A 22043-nucleotide genomic window follows, 5' to 3' on the forward strand; every position below is an offset into this window, starting at 1 on the left:
CATGCCATTTTATAACATATAGCCTGGCTTTGAATCTAGCTAAAAATGTGTCGAAATGAAAAATGGTTGTGCTTGTTGTGTGTGTGAGTGTGTGTTTGTGTGAGTGAGTGTGTGTGTGTGTGTGTGTGTGAATGAATGAAAAATCTTATTAGTTTTGTGTGTATGCACCTGGCCACATGCTGAAAATTTACTGAACGAAAAGCCTGCGAAATTTTCTTCGAAAATCAAGTCAATTTTTCATCAATTTTTTGTTTTGTTTTATTTTTTTTTTTTTTGTAATTTCTTGTCAGCCAGTTAACAAGATTTTTGAGCAATTATGTAAGCCGAAGCGTGCATTGTACAAAAATGTTGAATACAAAATTCACCTAATTGTGCGTTCGCCTTTATGGCCAGGCTCCGGAAAGGCAACATTATGGGCCCATTGACTTGGCCCATGCTGGAAGCCTAATAATTAACCAATAACGAGCAGAACGAACTTCAAAGCCAGCTTCAGCTTCGGTTTACACAGAGTCGAGTCGAATCGTTTTCCCCGTAAAGCGGCTCAGCTTGCACAGGCCACAGTCAGCTCTGTCTGTTACCTTTTACCATTTTTTTTTCTGGCTGCACAGCAGCCGCTCCAAAGTTAAGCCCTTGGTTATGTGACCAACAGGGGGCAGCAAGGCCTCGTTTGCAGTTGCCCAAAAACTTGTTAATTCGCTTCAAATGAGCGCACATTAGCTTAATCCAAAACTATACAAAAAATAGGATAGAAGGGCTCAATACCCTTCCAGACAGGTGGCTAAGACGTGGGAAATGCTCTCTAATCGAAAGATTCTTCATATAAGAGATATATTATTCCGCTTTGTTTTCTTAAAAACAGAAAAGTATGTAGTACAAAAAAGTCAGTTTTCAACTGATTCTTCTAGTAGAGCTATATTATATAGCCGTCTGATGTGGTTGAGATATATTTGGGCTCGAAGATGTTTCCTACTAGCAGGCGTTTGCACATTTCAAGACAAATCAATGTAACCCAATGCAAGCGTAGAGAAATACGCTTAAATTAATGCCAATTGTGAAGCAATCCGCAACAAACTGCGGCTTTTGGCCTATTTCAGCAGTTGATACACTTGAGAATTATAAAGTTTTGAACATAAGAAACATACGAAAGCTGATTTATGCACTTGTTCCAGCTCTTGGTGCTGGTCTGGTCTGTATTAGGCTAATGAAAACTGTGCAGAAATAGCCGAAAAATGGGATGGCAAAGATAACATGCCTGCTTTTGGGCATCTAAACATGTACCGAAGCCGACTTGCCCCCTACACTCTTCATCACGTCTAAGTAACTATAAAGCACTTTGGGTCGCACCACGACACAGACAAATTTAGGACAGACACGTTGGTTGGGCGGCAAGGCAGGAGCAGGGGCAGGTGCTGGGCCAGAGGCAAGGGACACCAAGGCTCACGTGGACTTGTGCTTAGGGCGTGTGTAACCTTGTGCGGGGGCAGGGGGGCGGCCAGGTGCGTCAGCTGGTTGCCCTGACAACGGCGTGTGCCCAGCTCCACTAGCAACTAAGATGTGAAATAAAAAACGCATATTGGGTAAAACTCATGTCAAAGGCAACCAAAGTCAGGTGCGTGTGCGGCACTTATGAGTGGCACTTAGTCTGGTCTAATACGCATCATTAGAACATTTAACAGGAAGCACGTGACGGCTCAAAATGTGTGCGCCAACTCACAGTTTTTCATGCCCCAAAAAGGATTTGTTAAGCGAATTTTAAAGTTGTGTGGAAAATTGTGCTTTAATACAAATTGAAATTGCCTTTCACAAACTTTTTTTGACCGTTATTTACAAAAAAAAAAATTAACAGAAGCTTTAAGAAAAGGAGCCGCAGGGAAAATATCTATTTTACTATCACACATTACAATATTCATTTGATTACATTAAAAGGTATTTACATTTCTCAAGTTTTCAAATAAGCGCGCCAAACGTGCAGCGTTGCCACACAGCAAACTCGCTGCCACACTATTCGCTTGCTCTTTGCCATTCACAATCCACGCACAGTCGTGCGATAGCAAACTATCGATAGAATTTCGGCAAAAACAGACTATTTTGAATTTGAAAAAAAAAAAACATATGCAAAATAGCGGAATAGGGAAAAAAACATCGAATTGTTAGTTCATACGCAATTCTATACATATGCATATACATATGTATGTACCTTATGGGATGGAAGCCGATCAGGCATTTTTAACACATTTCATTAAAACAATTAAAGTACGCTTTGCAAGTGTATAAAACGGAAACCGTTTCCAAATCCATTCTGGCTAGTTTAAGCAAAAAGCACGCCGCTTACCTTTAGAGCAGGCTCTCTTTTCATTCCTTTTACCCTCTTTCTCTTTTTGTTAAAATGCGCGCCAATTTGTTTTATATGGAAAAGCACAGCGACGAGTAATTCAACGGTGGAAAGAAGCGGCGATAACTGATTGAGCAGATAACAAACACACACGGCACAAACTAATCACATTGAACAGTATGTTATGTACATAACTTTCTTTAATTACGATTTTATATATGCGCGCAGATTACACGACCGATCGACAGCACAGATAAGCACAGACTAAATTGCAGTATTAAGCTCGCGGAGAGTTTAAGCCGGCATGCACACTAATACACTTACAACAAAGAGCACACAATTACGCGCTCTCACATTATTCCTCTTGCTTGCTTCTCAGACAACGGGATCAAAGGCGTTTCGACCAATGGCGTAAAGGCGCTGCCATGTAAATTATTTCTCCCGGTCATGCTTGCAGTTTTTGTTTTTGCTGCTTGCTGCACACTAAACATATAACGGAATCAATCCCGCACGCTTACAGTGTGTCCACTCCATAATTAATTACTCTATACCAGGCTAGTATGGTGATCCGTGCAATCGAGCAAAATGTTGCCAACATTCACAATAACTCACTTATTATCGATTATTCCTATGGCAGTTATATGACAAAGTAGTTCAAATATAAATAAATACTTAATGGGCTCGACATCTACATGTTACATATCATATTATACTGTGCAAAGATAATTCAGATTTTACTTAGAGTCATTTAATTACATAGTTTATAAAGCTATTTAATTGTTAACTTTGTATTTAGTTGCCACAAGCAGAATTTAATAATTAATTAAAAGCTATTCATGTGTGTATTTGTGTGTGTGTGTGTCAGTTTTTTCTCGAATTGCTGTGTTGGATGTGCTCGTTAAAAGTAGAAAATTTACATTTATTGAAAAAATACTTTAATGCCTCCAGCGCACCTTAAAGCGAGCTCTTCGCGATGTTCTTTTGATATATATTTTTTTTTTTTGGTACGAACTTTGTACATTAGAAATTAGAAACTAAACTATGCCAGATCATTGCCAGACTTAAGCCAGGTCCTTGCCAGATCTTGGCCAGGTGCTGGGCAGATCTAAGACAGCTTTTTCCTAGAGCCAGTTTCTTACCAAATAGATGTCAGCTCTACGCCGGATACTTGCCAGATCTGTGCCAGATCCAAGTCGAATCTAATGTATTAAGTAGACAATGGCAGCTAGAAACGCGGCGGCCAGCATTGAGGCATGACTGGCAGCTCCTCCGGTCAGACAATAATACTCATCGCAGTTGGCCTCCGAGATGGTTTTGTACTTCTGCAGCACATCCGACCAGTTGCAGAGACCCACATTGCACCAGTCCAGCTCGACGGCATTCTGATTGAGGAAGAAGACGACCTTCTCCTTCTCCAGCTGCGCCGGGCAGCTATATTTGACGGCCACAAAGTTGGCTGCAAAGGGACCCAATAGGCTGGTCTTCCAGCGACGATTCGCATTGAAGTTATCCGCACGCAGCTTGGCCTTATCCTCGTTGATGCCCAGCGCCACGAGCAGCGTCTGCAGTCCCGTCGAGTGCCCAAAATAGGCCACGACATGGGGCGAGACGGGACTGCTCAGACGGGAGAGCAAGTCCTGCACGGCGCGGCAATTGAAGCGTCTGTTCTCATCGAAGCCATAGCCCGAGCCGTAGTAATACTTGAGCTCATCAGCGTATTCCAGAACAGTGACATGCTCGGGCAAGAAGGCGCCGCACCAGACGCTCGTCCGATCCACCTGCCAGGCCTGCTCGTAGCGACACATGTCGTACATCAGCTTGATATCATCCTCGGCCAAAACTCTGAAACTGTGGGAGCAGAAAGGTTAGTTTCGTCTTGGATAACAGCAGCAGCTGCTGACTGGATACGGATACTAACCCAAGTCGACGTGCAATATCCTCCATGGTCTGATTCCATATGGCGCTTGTGCGATATATTTTATGCTCAGATCCCGCGCCCTTGTAGTTTTTGGTCTTATAAAACGGACAGTAATCATAGGGACGCAGCAGCAGATCCTTTTCGGGTATATCCGCGGCAGTAGCCACATTGCTGCCACCAAAGAGACCCTCGGCAAAGCCCTTGAAACTCTCCGTGGTACGCTGGGTGTCCGTGTGACGGAACTGAAAGCAGCGAGAAAGTCTTTAGAACGAACTGACACTGACAAATACTAACTTAAGACAATATTATTGAAATAAGCAAAACGAGAAAGAAGGGCTATCTTCGGCAAGCACAACCAAAAAAGGTTTCTCATACAAAAACCTAATATCAGACTGATCGTTTCTATGGCAGCCATATGATATAGTAATCCAATGTTGATAGGATTTTGGAAATATATAAGAAGCATCGTTAAACTAATAAATGCCGAGTTTGGTCCAGATATTTGGATAAACTGAAAAGTTTCTCATACAAGAACCCACTTCTCCACCGATTGTTTCTATGGCAGCTATATGATAGAGTAATCCGATGTTGATAGGATTTTGAAAATATATAAGAAGCACAGTAAAACTAACAAATACCAAGTTTGGTCAAAATATCTTGATAAACTAAAAAGTTTCTCATACAAGAACCTACTTTTCCACCAATTGTTCCTATGGCAGCTATATGATATGGTTGACCGATCCAGCTGGCTCCAACATATGCACTCCGTGCAATAGAAAGAAGCACTTCTCCAAAGTTACATAGAGATAGGCTTAAAACTGAAAGACTATTCCGCATAGAAAAGACGGACATGGCTATATCGGGGTCGAAGATATATGCGCTACACATTTTACGACAAAATTATAATACCCTCTGCAAGACTTTAAAAAGTTCTGGAAGTACGTAACTCTGCTTAAGAAATGCCTAATTCTGGACATTACCGTTAAGCGTATCCGAGATATCTTACCAGGTAGTAGGAGTCGTTGTATCTGTTTGGCAGCACCGTGGGAAAATAGTGCTGATAGAGCTTGGCAGTGCCCCGCATGTCCTCATAGCCCTGGCTGGTCAGATGCTCGTCCTTGTCGACGGTAATGCTGGTATTCCATTTCCACATCTGGATGGCGATCAGATCAGCTGGGCACAAGGCGTTTGTATCCGGCTTTGTATGCAGCACGCGATAGTTCTTTACAATCAAATCACGTAGCTGCAAGAATCAAACGAGAGCATATTAAAGCCGTGTTGAACTGGGCAATCAAGGATAAACATACTTCTTCCAACCGCGATGCCTCCTTGATGAATTTTGTTTTGGGCAGCCGCGTGCCGTGCCTGTGATAGATCCACATTTTCTTGGGCTCACAGCCGGGCACCTGATACTGCTTGTCCATGTTGGTGCCCTTGACAATCTGATAGGCTGTCTTCGAGCTAAACTGACGCGTCTGCAGTCGCTCCGTGTCCTTGCCGAAGCAATAGTCCTGCTGGGCACGAACCACGGCCAGAAGGGCCATCAACAGCAACAGCAGCAGACGCATGACTGCAATTGGGAATACAAGAATAGGAATCATGAAAGCTCATGAAATTTAAGTTGCCCAGCCTTTTGTCGATATCCTTGAACTGTCGCCCAGGTATCATATGTGGACAGCTGAAGGGGGTTTAGATGGGGGCAGGTCATAAGGTGTGGCATTTAAATTGTTCTGCCAAGGAGTTGAGTCAAGACAATATGGGCAGGGCCCACGATGTTGGCCAGTTGCGAGAGATTCCAATGGAATTTTAGCTAAAGAAAATGCCAGCTCACACACGCACACACACACACGCACACACACACACGCAGATACAAACACCTGGAAATTAGGCTAATGATTTTGCGACTGACAAATTGGTGCAGTTTTCCATTGGCACCTGCCTTTAGTCATCATAACTGCCACCACCCCAGCCCAGCCCAGCTCCGGCATGGGTCAAGTTGGTTTTGTCATAAAAAAGGCAATGTAATGTTTCAATTTGTAGCTCTGTTTACACGACCCATTTGACGGGGGCCTAGCTAACCCGCATCCAAATTGATTTATTCTCAATATGGAATCCCCCTCTAAGCCCCTCTCTCATAGACTGCTCGCTTGATGGTGACACAATGGCTGAGTTAATTGACAGACTTGGAGGAAACACGTGAAAGGTTCTAGTCTGGTATGCCCGACTAGAAGTTACCTTAATATCGGCACCAAGCTACGGTTGCAGACATTCAAAGTTCCTTTTAAATATATCTACAAAAATCTATAGGAGAAGACGAAGAAGATAGCGAAAAAAATATGTTGGATATAATAATGCTAAGGTTTTGGTTTGAAGATTTCGACATTAAATTGGACGGACAAATGGACATGGCTAAATCGACTCATCCTTTTCATCCGATCATATATACCTGATAATTATTTAAATTATAATTTATGCATAAAAATATATAAATAATTTATTCATACACTTGCATACAACCATAATACCCATTTTCAATGTGTACAGGGTATGCAAACTTAAATTAAAATTTTGTTTGCTCAGCAGGCCTTTGCTTTGACAAACTGTTTTACAGTCTATTCAACTCGGAATTTCTATCGGCCTACGAATTATCATTTATTATTCTTGACTCGAGCCATGGATCATGTCAAGAAATTCTTATGCTCGATCAAGCCGACCAAGGGCCAGCAGGAGATGGCCAAGGCCTTGTGAGTAGCTTAAGCAAATTGTCAGAAATTGATTAATATAGCTTGAAGTCTTTTGCCACGCCCACAGCATACCCTCAGCTGGCTGTTTTGGCATGGCTGGAGTTTTGGCTCTGATCTACTTCACAGACTGGCGTCTGATCACGAACTATATCCCGCTCTATAACACAAAGTATCCAAAGCCTGAAACGAAATAGCTGAATACCCTGCAAGAAAAACTCAACTAAAATGCATAAATGTATTCTTAGAGTCTACCGAAGCTGTGCCATATTATCCACACTATTTTCATACGTTTTTTTTACATTTTGGTAAAGGTCTTTCAACTAGCATAAAATTAAAAACACATTTCATATGCCATTTCTGATTCTGTGGCGATGGGAAATATGCATTTTGGTTGCACAATGCAAAAGTAAATAGATCGATGCCAATCAAAATATACAAAAGTTGAGGAAAAACAAAAACAAATACGGCAGCCAAAAATAGATAATAGACAACTTTTAGTAGAATATCTTAGAGGTCGTAGATGTAATAGCATAATAAAAGCAGATATATGTCAATTGTGCAACGTGCTACATTCATGACGTCAGATCAGGGTCTGCAGCAGGGGCAGCAGCAGCGGGGGGGATGTAAACTAAGTGCTGCGCTGGCAGCCGCAATTAGCTGCGGCGATTTTCAATTTTCAATTAAACACAACAGGCGGCTGCTTAACCAAAACAATTTCCCCATTCTCAAGGCCAGCTGCTTCCGAGATCTTTGAATAGAATCTTTCACAAGTGAGATCCACGCAATTTGGTTAGTTTCAAGAGCGTCGCATCCATTGGATGCACAGATGAAGGAGGGTGGGTTGAGGGGGGGCGGGTGTCATCAAGGAACTAATGTCTAATTGCCAATGTAATATTCGCAATCCTAACCCTCCCCATCTCAAACCCCCCTCAAGGTCCCATCGTTTAATCGGTTTTCTCATGCAATTGAATGCGTCGCCTTTGTTTTCTCAATGCGAAATTAAAATTCCAAATTGACTGCAGCGCATTTGTTTAGCTCACTTCGAGATCCATATATGTGTGTGTGTATGTGTGTGTGTGTGAGTGTGTGTGGGTGTGTATCTGTTTATAGCTATAGTTAACAATCTAAACCACATACACCTGCCCCTGACTAGCCCCTTCTCTCCACAATTTGTCACAGCTATAAATCGCTTTTATGTGTTTTAAAATAGCTATTGGAATTGTTTTATTATACATTTTCTATACTCTTCTCGTGGACAATATAAACTATAGACACTGTATTGTAGAAGACATCTTCGATACCCTATACATTTTTGATAGAAAGGGTATCCAGCTCTAGTCTTCAGTTGTGAGTTTTTTGGTGGAACTTGATATAGATATAGATTTTTCTGGCTTCAGTCATTTATCTGTCGCAGGATCGGTTGACTATAATATATAGAGTTCATAGAACCGAACGATCCAAAAGTTGAGTTCAAATGTGAAAAATTGAAGATTTCCTGGGCAAATGCATCTAAATATCATATAAATCGGACCATCATAGCGTATTCCCCCAAAGAATGATGGATTTTATAAGAAACTCTCTCTTTTACTAACTGTTATAGCCCGGCTTTGCTCGTGCTTAGCTCACTTCCTTCGACTAAAGCCCATTTCGGTCACGTATAAAAGTCAAAAGTAGAAAGAATTTTTACGAAATTTTAAAATCTCCTATTCGATATTTATACTAATATATTATTCAATAGATAATTAAAGGAAAATCTACAAATTGGCGCGATTTCTGCCAATTTCTATAAATATTTGATATTATCTTTCCTATAACTGCAAGAGTATTTAATATTCGTTAACTGAAAGAGAATTCTATTATTTTCTTACTGTATTTATTTATACAACTTAATTCGCGCTTTTCATATTTGCAGTTGTTTTCCGCATTGATTTATGCATTTATTTATGTTTTCTTTAATGCGAACGTGACATTTACTAATTTTTCGTTGATTTTCCGCAATTTCGTGCCGCTTCTCCTACCCTGCATGAGTATTTCCAAGCGAAACATAAATCAAATACAGATCTTATTTTTTTTTTACCAGCTGGCACAAATATATGTTAGCATACATCATAATGGAACTGGAACTGCAGAGTGTCCGAAAAAAAAAAAAAAAAACAACTCAGAAACAAACAAAAATTGGGTCCAATCATAATTTAATTGATTTGTTATGGCCGCACAGATTGCCCCTGCCCCAGAAATAGTCTCTAGCGAGAGATCGTTGAACTGTGAAGGGTTATCCAACACTGCAAAGCCCTGACAGATGGAAAGTTGGCAACTGCTTGTCAAATTTGACAGTTGGTTGTAGTTAACTACTTGCAGCTGAGTGCAATGCACTACACTCAGACAAATAATCTTGTTTTCGTTTATTTAAAATTATTATACTTAAACCAAGAACAAGAACCTTTGAAGACACAAATTCTTCAAAACAAGACACAAGAACTAAATCCAAGATATTTGGTAAATAAATTAAGAATATATTTAGCATTTCGCATATTATCTTTCTTTTTCTTAATATTTTTTAAATTTAATAGAGAGAGAAGACTTGACTCGCTATGTGGAAAAACATAGAAGACTAAAATTAAGAATTCCCCATTTCTCTGAGTGTATTAATTAGCGGAAATATGCAAAATTTAGAGGCTACTGGCAGCGACTTTTAAGAGCCCAATTAGCATAAATGATGCACAAGATAAAATCGCTTGTAAACACTTTTAGATATAGACATGCATATATACAGTCAGGAATTATATAATATATGATATACCCGGCCGGAAGAGTCTTTCCTCAGTACCCAAAATCATGTCTAGACGCAGCTGAGAATTTGATGATTGTCCCTAGTTAATATGCAAGACACATAGAAAGACCCTTTGGGATACCCATTGTAATTGAGAATTGCGTCTGGCGCATTTGAAATTAGAGAGCTGGCGCATAAATGTCAGACATTTCCCAAATGATCAGTTTGATCTTCGGTCTTCGGTGGCATTAGACATTTAATTTATCACTTGTAGAGCTCTATGTATAAATACTGATACGCAGCCAATAGAAGTGAAAGACCTCTCCCTCCACTTAGAATTATGTGTGTTGACCTTAGGGTATACTTAGATAGCCAAGGGAGGGGGAAGGGTAAGCACATTTCCACACAAACATTTTGGATGCCGCTTGGAATTCTCGAAAAGTTCTCTTAGACACAACGCAATTCGTTCGGTATTATGACTAAAACTTGAAAATTCACTTGTGCCAAAACAAAAGGCGATTGCGTGGAAAACCTATAAATAAAATACGAAGGGGGAGGAGCAGAGTGGGGAAAGTGGGGAGGGGCTTTTTCGATTTGGGCACGTCTGGGCTTGTGTTTTATGTAGAATGTTGATATTTGAATATATTCGAAAAGCATATTAAGTAATTCCCATTAAAAAGCAAAAAACCCAAGCACTGCGGAAATGTTTGACATCAAACGCTATTTTCAGCCCCCCCTCCCCAACCAAACGGGGTGAGGGGTTCCTCATTTGGCTAAGGTTAAGTGCAGATACTGCCACTCGCATCTATTGCCAAAAATCTATTTGGCAGCGTGGCCAAAACAAAATAAATATCTAGCCAGAAACTCAAGATACTACGAATTTTTGACAAATTTAGAAAATTTATGAAAAACGCCTGCGTATTGAATATTAGATAAGTGAAAAACCTGACAAATGTGAAAACTATGAAAACTGTTCACAACTTAAGCGAGGGCGAGAAAAACGTATGCCAACCGGTTTTCCAGCGCCCACACAAGTGTGTTTTTTTTTTGTTTTTCATTTTTTTGAAAACCAATTTTCATGTTGCAGTTGCTGTTGGCCCGAAAGCGGAACGCGATCAGGTAGCTGGCACTCGAAGCGTTAACAACAAACACACACACACACGCACACAGAGCCAAATGTGTTGTGTGACATTCTTTTAGAGTTTGTTTTTTTATGCTCTGTTCACAAATGGATAAAAGTTGTATACGGGCTTAGGGCCCCAGCACCATTTTCTTTTTTTTGGGGCGCTATTGAGGCTGTAGACCCGAAACCTGGAATACTTAATCACATAAATTCACGCCAGAGACACTGTTTAAATTAGAGGCGGGCGTGGCAAGAGGGGGAAAATAACATAAATTTCTTCTAGAGCGAAGACTCACAAAATATATTTCTCACACAGCTAGCACATAAATTGCTGCAGGTCTTCGCTAACGATTGGGGGCAGGGCTTACGGGCCACGCCCAAAAAAAGAAAAATCTAATTTTTTTTCAACTATTTTCAAATACAGCTTTTGACTATTAGCATATAATTGAAATATTATTCTGCAAGCAAAAACAGAGTATTGCGAGTCGTTGACGCCCGACTGAAACATGTCTTTTGACTGGCTTGTTTAATGAGCCTAAGAACTGAGCGTGTTTAATTAGTTGTGGCAGCCTATCTAAATCTTTGGGTTGGAGTCGCGTGCTGCACTGCCTCGTGCCAAGTCATAAATCTGTTCCCGAAAAGGGGGACATGTTTGTCCTAGGCTCAGTTTTGTTAACGCAATTTATTTACTCCAGGCTTATCCAAGTCCATAAACAAGCAAATATTTAATTGTTTCACAGTATTTTTTTTTTTGTGAATTTGTTAATTCATTTGAGTGCCAGCTAATTATTTTGATTGTGCGCGTTCAAAAACGCATGCAAAACGCGCGCGTTTATGCGCATGAGAGATTGTCCAAGATAGTCAGCGTGCTGTGAGGGGTATAACAGGGGGGGGGGGGTCAGAAACAGCTGTCAGCTGGCATTTACCATGTTACGTAAACATGAAGAACTTTGGGCCTAATTGTCTGCCTGAAACGCAGATCCCAAAACCCAAACTTTCCAGAGAAACCAGCTTAGAACATAAGAGGTCAAAGAAACTTGGAAGAAACACGCCGAAACTAAGATACCTTAGATACAGAACTATGCTTTGAAAATCTAAAGAAAACTCTGCTTTAGGAGCTGGAAGAATATCTATACCATTACGATAGCTGTTAAGAGTTCAGTAAGGCTTAAGCTTGAGTCTCGCATTTTCTTTTCGTATGCGTTACAGACTACACGGCATAGCTATAATACCCTAAAGAAGGGTATAAGCGGTGCCAAGGGAAACAAGAAGCACGAAACGAAACGAAACGAAATGTTCCCAAACTGATTAATGTAGCCCCATCAAATTTCAGCAATTTTCATTCATATGCAAAAAGGTGGCGGCTCACAAGAAAATTAGATTCGTTGAGCTCATCAGAAAAGAAAACAAAAAAAAAAAACCAAAAAGTTGTTGTTAACTTTGCTGGTCAAATCAAATGTCGTGTCAATGCGAGACTCGAAGGCGTCTCAGGTTTATTGCATAACAGATATGATACGATTATTAATAAGCGAAACCCAAAACAGGTTTATGTGTTTTTTTGTTTAAGAATCGAAAATAGTTTTGTTCTATTGTTAATTACGTTTTCTATTCAGGTACAGCCAGACATTGTAAAGACAATGAAACAAATGCTAGTTACGAAAATTGTTTGTCCAATTAAGTTGAGGCTGCAGCGAACGCTGAGCGGTAGATGAAAAGATTTTATAAACGAGAGAGAAAAACCCACACACAGACCTATTTGAATATTTGAAATGCACTCGAGAGATGCGCACGTTGGGCTTAATAAATTTCTTAACCGATTCGCACAAACGGTAAACGGCAAACGACAAACGGTAAACGACAAACGGGTGACGAGCTGACAGAACCGCACGCGAACGCGTCTAAAACGAAACTGAGGCAACGAGCGCAGCACACGAACGTTTATAGCAAGGGCGTCGCAGCAAGCAGTGTGACCAGAGAGAGAGAGAGAGCGAGAGAGAGAAACGGCGAGAGAGTGACCGAAACAACGGAGAGAGATCTAATCTCTCTCAAACGTGATGTTGATGTTAATTAGTTGCCCGCTTATACGATCCACAATGCTCGCAATTTTCGTTTTTTCTTTGCAATCCTTACATCCTCGTATGATAGAATAGGGTGATCCGTGCGATTGCGCAAAATAGGTGTATTCAGTGCAAGAGCTCAATTTCTAAGCGATCGTTCCTATGGAAGCTGCATATATCATATAATATGAAGCTGTTTTAAGTATTTTGAAAATTTAAATTTATTTATTCGTATCTAACTATTCATTTATCACAAGCAGAGCTTAATAATTAATTGGAAAAAGCCATAAGAGTAGAAAATGTACATTTAGTGGAAAATAGGTGAATCACTTCTGTTGCTCATTTAGTTTATTTTTTTGGTACGAACTTTGCACATAGCCTAATTAGAAACTAAACCAGATCCCTGCGCTATTTAAGTCAAATCTATGTCAGGTCTAATGCATCAAGTAGACAAATGCAGCAATAAATGCGGTGACCAGCATTGAGGCACGTCCTCCGGGCGCTCCAGAGCGGCAATAATACTCATCACAGTTGGCCTCCGAGATGGTTTTGTACTTCTCCAGCACATCCGACCAGTTGCAGAGACCCACATTGCACCAGTCTAGGTCCACGGCATTCTGGTTGAGGAAGAAGACGACCTTCTCCTTCTCCAGCTCCGCCGGGCAATCGTATTTCACGGCCACGAAATTGCCCGCAAAGGGACCCAGCAGACTGGTCTTCCAGCGACGACTTGTCATCGAGTCATAGTTATCCGCACGCAGTGGGATGTCATCCTTGTTGATGCCCAGCGCGGTGAGCAGCGTCTGCAGACCCGTCGAGTGGGCGAAATAGGCCACCACATGGGGCGAGACGGGACTGCTCAGGCGGGAGAGCATGTCCTGGACGGCGCGGCAATTGAAGCGTGTATTCTCCTCAAAGCCATAGCCGGAGCCGTAGTAGTATTTGAGATCCTCGGCGTATTCCATGACGGTCACATGCTCGGGCAAGAAGGCGCCGCACCAGACGCTCGTCCGATCCACCTGCCAGGCCTGCTCGTAGCGGCACATGTCGTACATCAGCTTGATATCATCCTCGGCCAAAACCGTGAAGCTATCGGAACGGAAAGGTTAGTCTCGTCTTGGATAACAGCAGCTGCTACCAACTGGACACTTACCCAAGTCGACGTGTAATATCCGCGACAGTATTATTCCATATGGCGGTTGTGCGATATTTCTGATACTCGGAGCCCACGCCCTTGTAGTTCTTGTCCTTAAAGTCCGTGCAATAGTCATAGGGACGCAGCAGCAGATCCTTTTCGGGTATATCCGCGGCAGTAGCCACATTGCTGTCACCAAAGAGACCCTCGGCAAAGCCCTTGAAGCTCTCCGTGGTACGCTGTGTGTCCGTGTGACGGAACTGAAAGCAGGGAGAAAAGCTTTAGGAGGAACTGCAAGGACTACACTATCAATATTCCAAAATGAACGCAGGTAGCAGTTCTTACCAGGTAGTAGGTATCGTTGAATGTGGTGGGCAGCACCGTGGGAAAGTAGTGCTGATAGAGCTTGGCAGTGCCGCGCAGATCCTCATAGCCCTGGCTGGTCAGATACTCCTCAATGTCCACTGTGATGCTGGTATTCCATTTCCACATCTGGATGGCGGTCAGATCCGTATCGCACAGGGCATCAGTCTCGGGCTTGGTGCGTCGCACTCGATAATTATCCACTATCAAATCACGTATCTGCAAAGATCACCAGGAGGAGTACATAAAACAGGTGTTGGAGCAGGGGTTAACCTAGGGGTTAACCTACCTCTTCCAGGCGCGGTGCCGCCTCAATGGTGCTTGGCGTGGGCAGCCGTGTGCCGTGCCTGTGGAAGATCCACATTTTCTTGGGCTCACAGCCGGGCACCTGATACTGCTTGTCCATGTTGGTGCCCTTGACAATCTGATAGGCTGTCTTCGAGCTAAACTGACGCGTCTGCAGTCGCTCCGTGTCCTTGCCGAAGCAATAGTCCTGCTGGGCACGAACCACGGCCAGAAGGGCCATCAACAGCAACAGCAGCAGACGCATGACTGCAATTGGGAATAAAAGAATAGGAATAAAGCTCATGAAATTCAAGTTGCCCAGCCTTTTGTCGATATCCTTGAACTGTCGCCCAGGTATCATATGTGGACAGCTGAAGGGGGTTTAGATGGGGGCAGGTCATAAGGTGTGGCATTTAAATTGTTCTGCCAAGGAGTTGAGTCAAGACAATATGGGCAGGGCCCACGATGTTGGCCAGTTGCGAGAGATTCCAATGGAATTTTAGCTAAAGAAAATGCCAGCTCACACACGCACACACACACACGCACACACACACACGCAGATACAAACACCTGGTAATTAGGCTAATGATTTTGCGACAGACAAATTGGTGCAGTTTTCCATTGGCACCTGCCTTTAGTCATCATAACTGCCACCACCCCAGCCCAGCCCAGCTCCGGCATGGGTCAAGTTGGTTTTGTCATAAAAAAGGCAATGTAATGTTTCAATTTGTAGCTCTGTTTACACGACCCATTTGACGGGGGCCTAGCTAACCCGCATCCAAATTGATTTATTCTCAATATGGAATCCCCCTCTAAGCCCCTCTCTCATAGACTGCTCGCTTGATGGTGACACAATGGCTGAGTTAATTGACAGACTTGGAGGAAACACGTGAAAGGTTCTAGTCTGGTATGCCCGACTAGAAGTTACCTTAATATCGGCACCAAGCTACGGTTGCAGACATTCAAAGTTCCTTTTAAATATATCTACAAAAATCTATAGGAGAAGACGAAGAAGATAGCGAAAAAAATATGTTGGATATAATAATGCTAAGGTTTTGGTTTGAAGATTTCGACATTAAATTGGACGGACAAATGGACATGGCTAAATCGACTCATCCTTTTCATCCGATCATATATACCTGATAATTATTTAAATTATAATTTATGCATAAAAATATATAAATAATTTATTCATACACTTGCATACAACCATAATACCCATTTTCAATGTGTACAGGGTATGCAAACTTAAATTAAAATTTTGTTTGCTCAGCAGGCCTTTGCTTTGACAAACTGTTTTACAGTCTATTCAACTCGGAATTTCTATCGGCCTACGAATTATCATTTATTATTCTTGACTCGAGCCATGGATCATGTCAAGAAATTCTTATGCTCGATCAAGCCGACCAAGGGCCAGCAGGAGATGGCCAAGGCCTTGTGAGTAGCTTAAGCAAATTGTCAGAAATTGATTAATATAGCTTGAAGTCTTTTGCCACGCCCACAGCATACCCTCAGCTGGCTGTTTTGGCATGGCTGGAGTTTTGGCTCTGATCTACTTCACAGACTGGCGTCTGATCACGAACTATATCCCGCTCTATAACACAAAGTATCCAAAGCCTGAAACGAAATAGCTGAATACCCTGCAAGAAAAACTCAACTAAAATGCATAAATGTATTCTTAGAGTCTACCGAAGCTGTGCCATATTATCCACACTATTTTCATACGTTTTTTTTACATTTTGGTAAAGGTCTTTCAACTAGCATAAAATTAAAAACACATTTCATATGCCATTTCTGATTCTGTGGCGATGGGAAATATGCATTTTGGTTGCACAATGCAAAAGTAAATAGATCGATGCCAATCAAAATATACAAAAGTTGAGGAAAAACAAAAACAAATACGGCAGCCAAAAATAGATAATAGACAACTTTTAGTAGAATATCTTAGAGGTCGTAGATGTAATAGCATAATAAAAGCAGATATATGTCAATTGTGCAACGTGCTACATTCATGACGTCAGATCAGGGTCTGCAGCAGGGGCAGCAGCAGCGGGGGGGATGTAAACTAAGTGCTGCGCTGGCAGCCGCAATTAGCTGCGGCGATTTTCAATTTTCAATTAAACACAACAGGCGGCTGCTTAACCAAAACAATTTCCCCATTCTCAAGGCCAGCTGCTTCCGAGATCTTTGAATAGAATCTTTCACAAGTGAGATCCACGCAATTTGGTTAGTTTCAAGAGCGTCGCATCCATTGGATGCACAGATGAAGGAGGGTGGGTTGAGGGGGGGCGGGTGTCATCAAGGAACTAATGTCTAATTGCCAATGTAATATTCGCAATCCTAACCCTCCCCATCTCAAACCCCCCTCAAGGTCCCATCGTTTAATCGGTTTTCTCATGCAATTGAATGCGTCGCCTTTGTTTTCTCAATGCGAAATTAAAATTCCAAATTGACTGCAGCGCATTTGTTTAGCTCACTTCGAGATCCATATATGTGTGTGTGTATGTGTGTGTGTGTGAGTGTGTGTGGGTGTGTATCTGTTTATAGCTATAGTTAACAATCTAAACCACATACACCTGCCCCTGACTAGCCCCTTCTCTCCACAATTTGTCACAGCTATAAATCGCTTTTATGTGTTTTAAAATAGCTATTGGAATTGTTTTATTATACATTTTCTATACTCTTCTCGTGGACAATATAAACTATAGACACTGTATTGTAGAAGACATCTTCGATACCCTATACATTTTTGATAGAAAGGGTATCCAGCTCTAGTCTTCAGTTGTGAGTTTTTTGGTGGAACTTGATATAGATATAGATTTTTCTGGCTTCAGTCATTTATCTGTCGCAGGATCGGTTGACTATAATATATAGAGTTCATAGAACCGAACGATCCAAAAGTTGAGTTCAAATGTGAAAAATTGAAGATTTCCTGGGCAAATGCATCTAAATATCATATAAATCGGACCATCATAGCGTATTCCCCCAAAGAATGATGGATTTTATAAGAAACTCTCTCTTTTACTAACTGTTATAGCCCGGCTTTGCTCGTGCTTAGCTCACTTCCTTCGACTAAAGCCCATTTCGGTCACGTATAAAAGTCAAAAGTAGAAAGAATTTTTACGAAATTTTAAAATCTCCTATTCGATATTTATACTAATATATTATTCAATAGATAATTAAAGGAAAATCTACAAATTGGCGCGATTTCTGCCAATTTCTATAAATATTTGATATTATCTTTCCTATAACTGCAAGAGTATTTAATATTCGTTAACTGAAAGAGAATTCTATTATTTTCTTACTGTATTTATTTATACAACTTAATTCGCGCTTTTCATATTTGCAGTTGTTTTCCGCATTGATTTATGCATTTATTTATGTTTTCTTTAATGCGAACGTGACATTTACTAATTTTTCGTTGATTTTCCGCAATTTCGTGCCGCTTCTCCTACCCTGCATGAGTATTTCCAAGCGAAACATAAATCAAATACAGATCTTATTTTTTTTTTACCAGCTGGCACAAATATATGTTAGCATACATCATAATGGAACTGGAACTGCAGAGTGTCCGAAAAAAAAAAAAAAAAACAACTCAGAAACAAACAAAAATTGGGTCCAATCATAATTTAATTGATTTGTTATGGCCGCACAGATTGCCCCTGCCCCAGAAATAGTCTCTAGCGAGAGATCGTTGAACTGTGAAGGGTTATCCAACACTGCAAAGCCCTGACAGATGGAAAGTTGGCAACTGCTTGTCAAATTTGACAGTTGGTTGTAGTTAACTACTTGCAGCTGAGTGCAATGCACTACACTCAGACAAATAATCTTGTTTTCGTTTATTTAAAATTATTATACTTAAACCAAGAACAAGAACCTTTGAAGACACAAATTCTTCAAAACAAGACACAAGAACTAAATCCAAGATATTTGGTAAATAAATTAAGAATATATTTAGCATTTCGCATATTATCTTTCTTTTTCTTAATATTTTTTAAATTTAATAGAGAGAGAAGACTTGACTCGCTATGTGGAAAAACATAGAAGACTAAAATTAAGAATTCCCCATTTCTCTGAGTGTATTAATTAGCGGAAATATGCAAAATTTAGAGGCTACTGGCAGCGACTTTTAAGAGCCCAATTAGCATAAATGATGCACAAGATAAAATCGCTTGTAAACACTTTTAGATATAGACATGCATATATACAGTCAGGAATTATATAATATATGATATACCCGGCCGGAAGAGTCTTTCCTCAGTACCCAAAATCATGTCTAGACGCAGCTGAGAATTTGATGATTGTCCCTAGTTAATATGCAAGACACATAGAAAGACCCTTTGGGATACCCATTGTAATTGAGAATTGCGTCTGGCGCATTTGAAATTAGAGAGCTGGCGCATAAATGTCAGACATTTCCCAAATGATCAGTTTGATCTTCGGTCTTCGGTGGCATTAGACATTTAATTTATCACTTGTAGAGCTCTATGTATAAATACTGATACGCAGCCAATAGAAGTGAAAGACCTCTCCCTCCACTTAGAATTATGTGTGTTGACCTTAGGGTATACTTAGATAGCCAAGGGAGGGGGAAGGGTAAGCACATTTCCACACAAACATTTTGGATGCCGCTTGGAATTCTCGAAAAGTTCTCTTAGACACAACGCAATTCGTTCGGTATTATGACTAAAACTTGAAAATTCACTTGTGCCAAAACAAAAGGCGATTGCGTGGAAAACCTATAAATAAAATACGAAGGGGGAGGAGCAGAGTGGGGAAAGTGGGGAGGGGCTTTTTCGATTTGGGCACGTCTGGGCTTGTGTTTTATGTAGAATGTTGATATTTGAATATATTCGAAAAGCATATTAAGTAATTCCCATTAAAAAGCAAAAAACCCAAGCACTGCGGAAATGTTTGACATCAAACGCTATTTTCAGCCCCCCCTCCCCAACCAAACGGGGTGAGGGGTTCCTCATTTGGCTAAGGTTAAGTGCAGATACTGCCACTCGCATCTATTGCCAAAAATCTATTTGGCAGCGTGGCCAAAACAAAATAAATATCTAGCCAGAAACTCAAGATACTACGAATTTTTGACAAATTTAGAAAATTTATGAAAAACGCCTGCGTATTGAATATTAGATAAGTGAAAAACCTGACAAATGTGAAAACTATGAAAACTGTTCACAACTTAAGCGAGGGCGAGAAAAACGTATGCCAACCGGTTTTCCAGCGCCCACACAAGTGTGTTTTTTTTTTGTTTTTCATTTTTTTGAAAACCAATTTTCATGTTGCAGTTGCTGTTGGCCCGAAAGCGGAACGCGATCAGGTAGCTGGCACTCGAAGCGTTAACAACAAACACACACACACACGCACACAGAGCCAAATGTGTTGTGTGACATTCTTTTAGAGTTTGTTTTTTTATGCTCTGTTCACAAATGGATAAAAGTTGTATACGGGCTTAGGGCCCCAGCACCATTTTCTTTTTTTTGGGGCGCTATTGAGGCTGTAGACCCGAAACCTGGAATACTTAATCACATAAATTCACGCCAGAGACACTGTTTAAATTAGAGGCGGGCGTGGCAAGAGGGGGAAAATAACATAAATTTCTTCTAGAGCGAAGACTCACAAAATATATTTCTCACACAGCTAGCACATAAATTGCTGCAGGTCTTCGCTAACGATTGGGGGCAGGGCTTACGGGCCACGCCCAAAAAAAGAAAAATCTAATTTTTTTTCAACTATTTTCAAATACAGCTTTTGACTATTAGCATATAATTGAAATATTATTCTGCAAGCAAAAACAGAGTATTGCGAGTCGTTGACGCCCGACTGAAACATGTCTTTTGACTGGCTTGTTTAATGAGCCTAAGAACTGAGCGTGTTTAATTAGTTGTGGCAGCCTATCTAAATCTTTGGGTTGGAGTCGCGTGCTGCACTGCCTCGTGCCAAGTCATAAATCTGTTCCCGAAAAGGGGGACATGTTTGTCCTAGGCTCAGTTTTGTTAACGCAATTTATTTACTCCAGGCTTATCCAAGTCCATAAACAAGCAAATATTTAATTGTTTCACAGTATTTTTTTTTTTGTGAATTTGTTAATTCATTTGAGTGCCAGCTAATTATTTTGATTGTGCGCGTTCAAAAACGCATGCAAAACGCGCGCGTTTATGCGCATGAGAGATTGTCCAAGATAGTCAGCGTGCTGTGAGGGGTATAACAGGGGGGGGGGGGTCAGAAACAGCTGTCAGCTGGCATTTACCATGTTACGTAAACATGAAGAACTTTGGGCCTAATTGTCTGCCTGAAACGCAGATCCCAAAACCCAAACTTTCCAGAGAAACCAGCTTAGAACATAAGAGGTCAAAGAAACTTGGAAGAAACACGCCGAAACTAAGATACCTTAGATACAGAACTATGCTTTGAAAATCTAAAGAAAACTCTGCTTTAGGAGCTGGAAGAATATCTATACCATTACGATAGCTGTTAAGAGTTCAGTAAGGCTTAAGCTTGAGTCTCGCATTTTCTTTTCGTATGCGTTACAGACTACACGGCATAGCTATAATACCCTAAAGAAGGGTATAAGCGGTGCCAAGGGAAACAAGAAGCACGAAACGAAACGAAACGAAATGTTCCCAAACTGATTAATGTAGCCCCATCAAATTTCAGCAATTTTCATTCATATGCAAAAAGGTGGCGGCTCACAAGAAAATTAGATTCGTTGAGCTCATCAGAAAAGAAAACAAAAAAAAAAAACCAAAAAGTTGTTGTTAACTTTGCTGGTCAAATCAAATGTCGTGTCAATGCGAGACTCGAAGGCGTCTCAGGTTTATTGCATAACAGATATGATACGATTATTAATAAGCGAAACCCAAAACAGGTTTATGTGTTTTTTTGTTTAAGAATCGAAAATAGTTTTGTTCTATTGTTAATTACGTTTTCTATTCAGGTACAGCCAGACATTGTAAAGACAATGAAACAAATGCTAGTTACGAAAATTGTTTGTCCAATTAAGTTGAGGCTGCAGCGAACGCTGAGCGGTAGATGAAAAGATTTTATAAACGAGAGAGAAAAACCCACACACAGACCTATTTGAATATTTGAAATGCACTCGAGAGATGCGCACGTTGGGCTTAATAAATTTCTTAACCGATTCGCACAAACGGTAAACGGCAAACGACAAACGGTAAACGACAAACGGGTGACGAGCTGACAGAACCGCACGCGAACGCGTCTAAAACGAAACTGAGGCAACGAGCGCAGCACACGAACGTTTATAGCAAGGGCGTCGCAGCAAGCAGTGTGACCAGAGAGAGAGAGAG

The 22043-nt window shown here is 41.0% G+C and overlaps 4 protein-coding genes across 4 annotated transcripts; 2 read left to right on the forward strand and 2 right to left on the reverse strand.

The window, feature by feature from the left end:
• Positions 1–3320: 3320 nt before the first annotated feature.
• On the reverse strand, positions 3321–12792 carry Mipp1 (Multiple inositol polyphosphate phosphatase 1). The gene is made up of 5 exons (XM_002046222.4): positions 12640–12792; positions 5558–5820; positions 5257–5493; positions 4251–4492; positions 3321–4180 (listed from the first exon to the last, which is right to left on the reverse strand). Exons 2-5 carry the CDS (start codon positions 5816–5818, stop codon positions 3532–3534), a joined length of 1389 nt encoding a protein of 462 aa, XP_002046258.1. The 5' UTR covers positions 5819–5820; positions 12640–12792; the 3' UTR covers positions 3321–3531.
• LOC116650685 (cytochrome b-c1 complex subunit 10) lies at positions 6835–7373 on the forward strand. Its single transcript, XM_032435073.2, has 2 exons — positions 6835–6994; positions 7062–7373. The coding sequence occupies exons 1-2, from the start codon at positions 6924–6926 to the stop codon at positions 7186–7188; spliced, it is 198 nt and encodes a 65-aa protein (XP_032290964.1). The 5' UTR covers positions 6835–6923; the 3' UTR covers positions 7189–7373.
• A 355-nt stretch (positions 12793–13147) lies between the features above and the next one.
• Positions 13148–21956, reverse strand: LOC116650601 (multiple inositol polyphosphate phosphatase 1-like). The gene is made up of 5 exons (XM_032434691.2): positions 21810–21956; positions 14732–14994; positions 14425–14661; positions 14098–14339; positions 13148–14033 (listed from the first exon to the last, which is right to left on the reverse strand). Exons 2-5 carry the CDS (start codon positions 14990–14992, stop codon positions 13379–13381), a joined length of 1395 nt encoding a protein of 464 aa, XP_032290582.1. The 5' UTR covers positions 14993–14994; positions 21810–21956; the 3' UTR covers positions 13148–13378.
• LOC26531726 (cytochrome b-c1 complex subunit 10-like) lies at positions 16005–16543 on the forward strand. The gene is made up of 2 exons (XM_015176304.3): positions 16005–16164; positions 16232–16543. Exons 1-2 carry the CDS (start codon positions 16094–16096, stop codon positions 16356–16358), a joined length of 198 nt encoding a protein of 65 aa, XP_015031790.1. The 5' UTR covers positions 16005–16093; the 3' UTR covers positions 16359–16543.
• Positions 21957–22043: the final 87 nt, after the last annotated feature.

The sequence above is a fragment of the Drosophila virilis genome, chromosome 3 (assembly GCF_030788295.1).
Source record: "Drosophila virilis strain 15010-1051.87 chromosome 3, Dvir_AGI_RSII-ME, whole genome shotgun sequence".
In the NCBI taxonomy this organism is placed as follows: Eukaryota; Metazoa; Arthropoda; class Insecta; order Diptera; family Drosophilidae; genus Drosophila; species Drosophila virilis.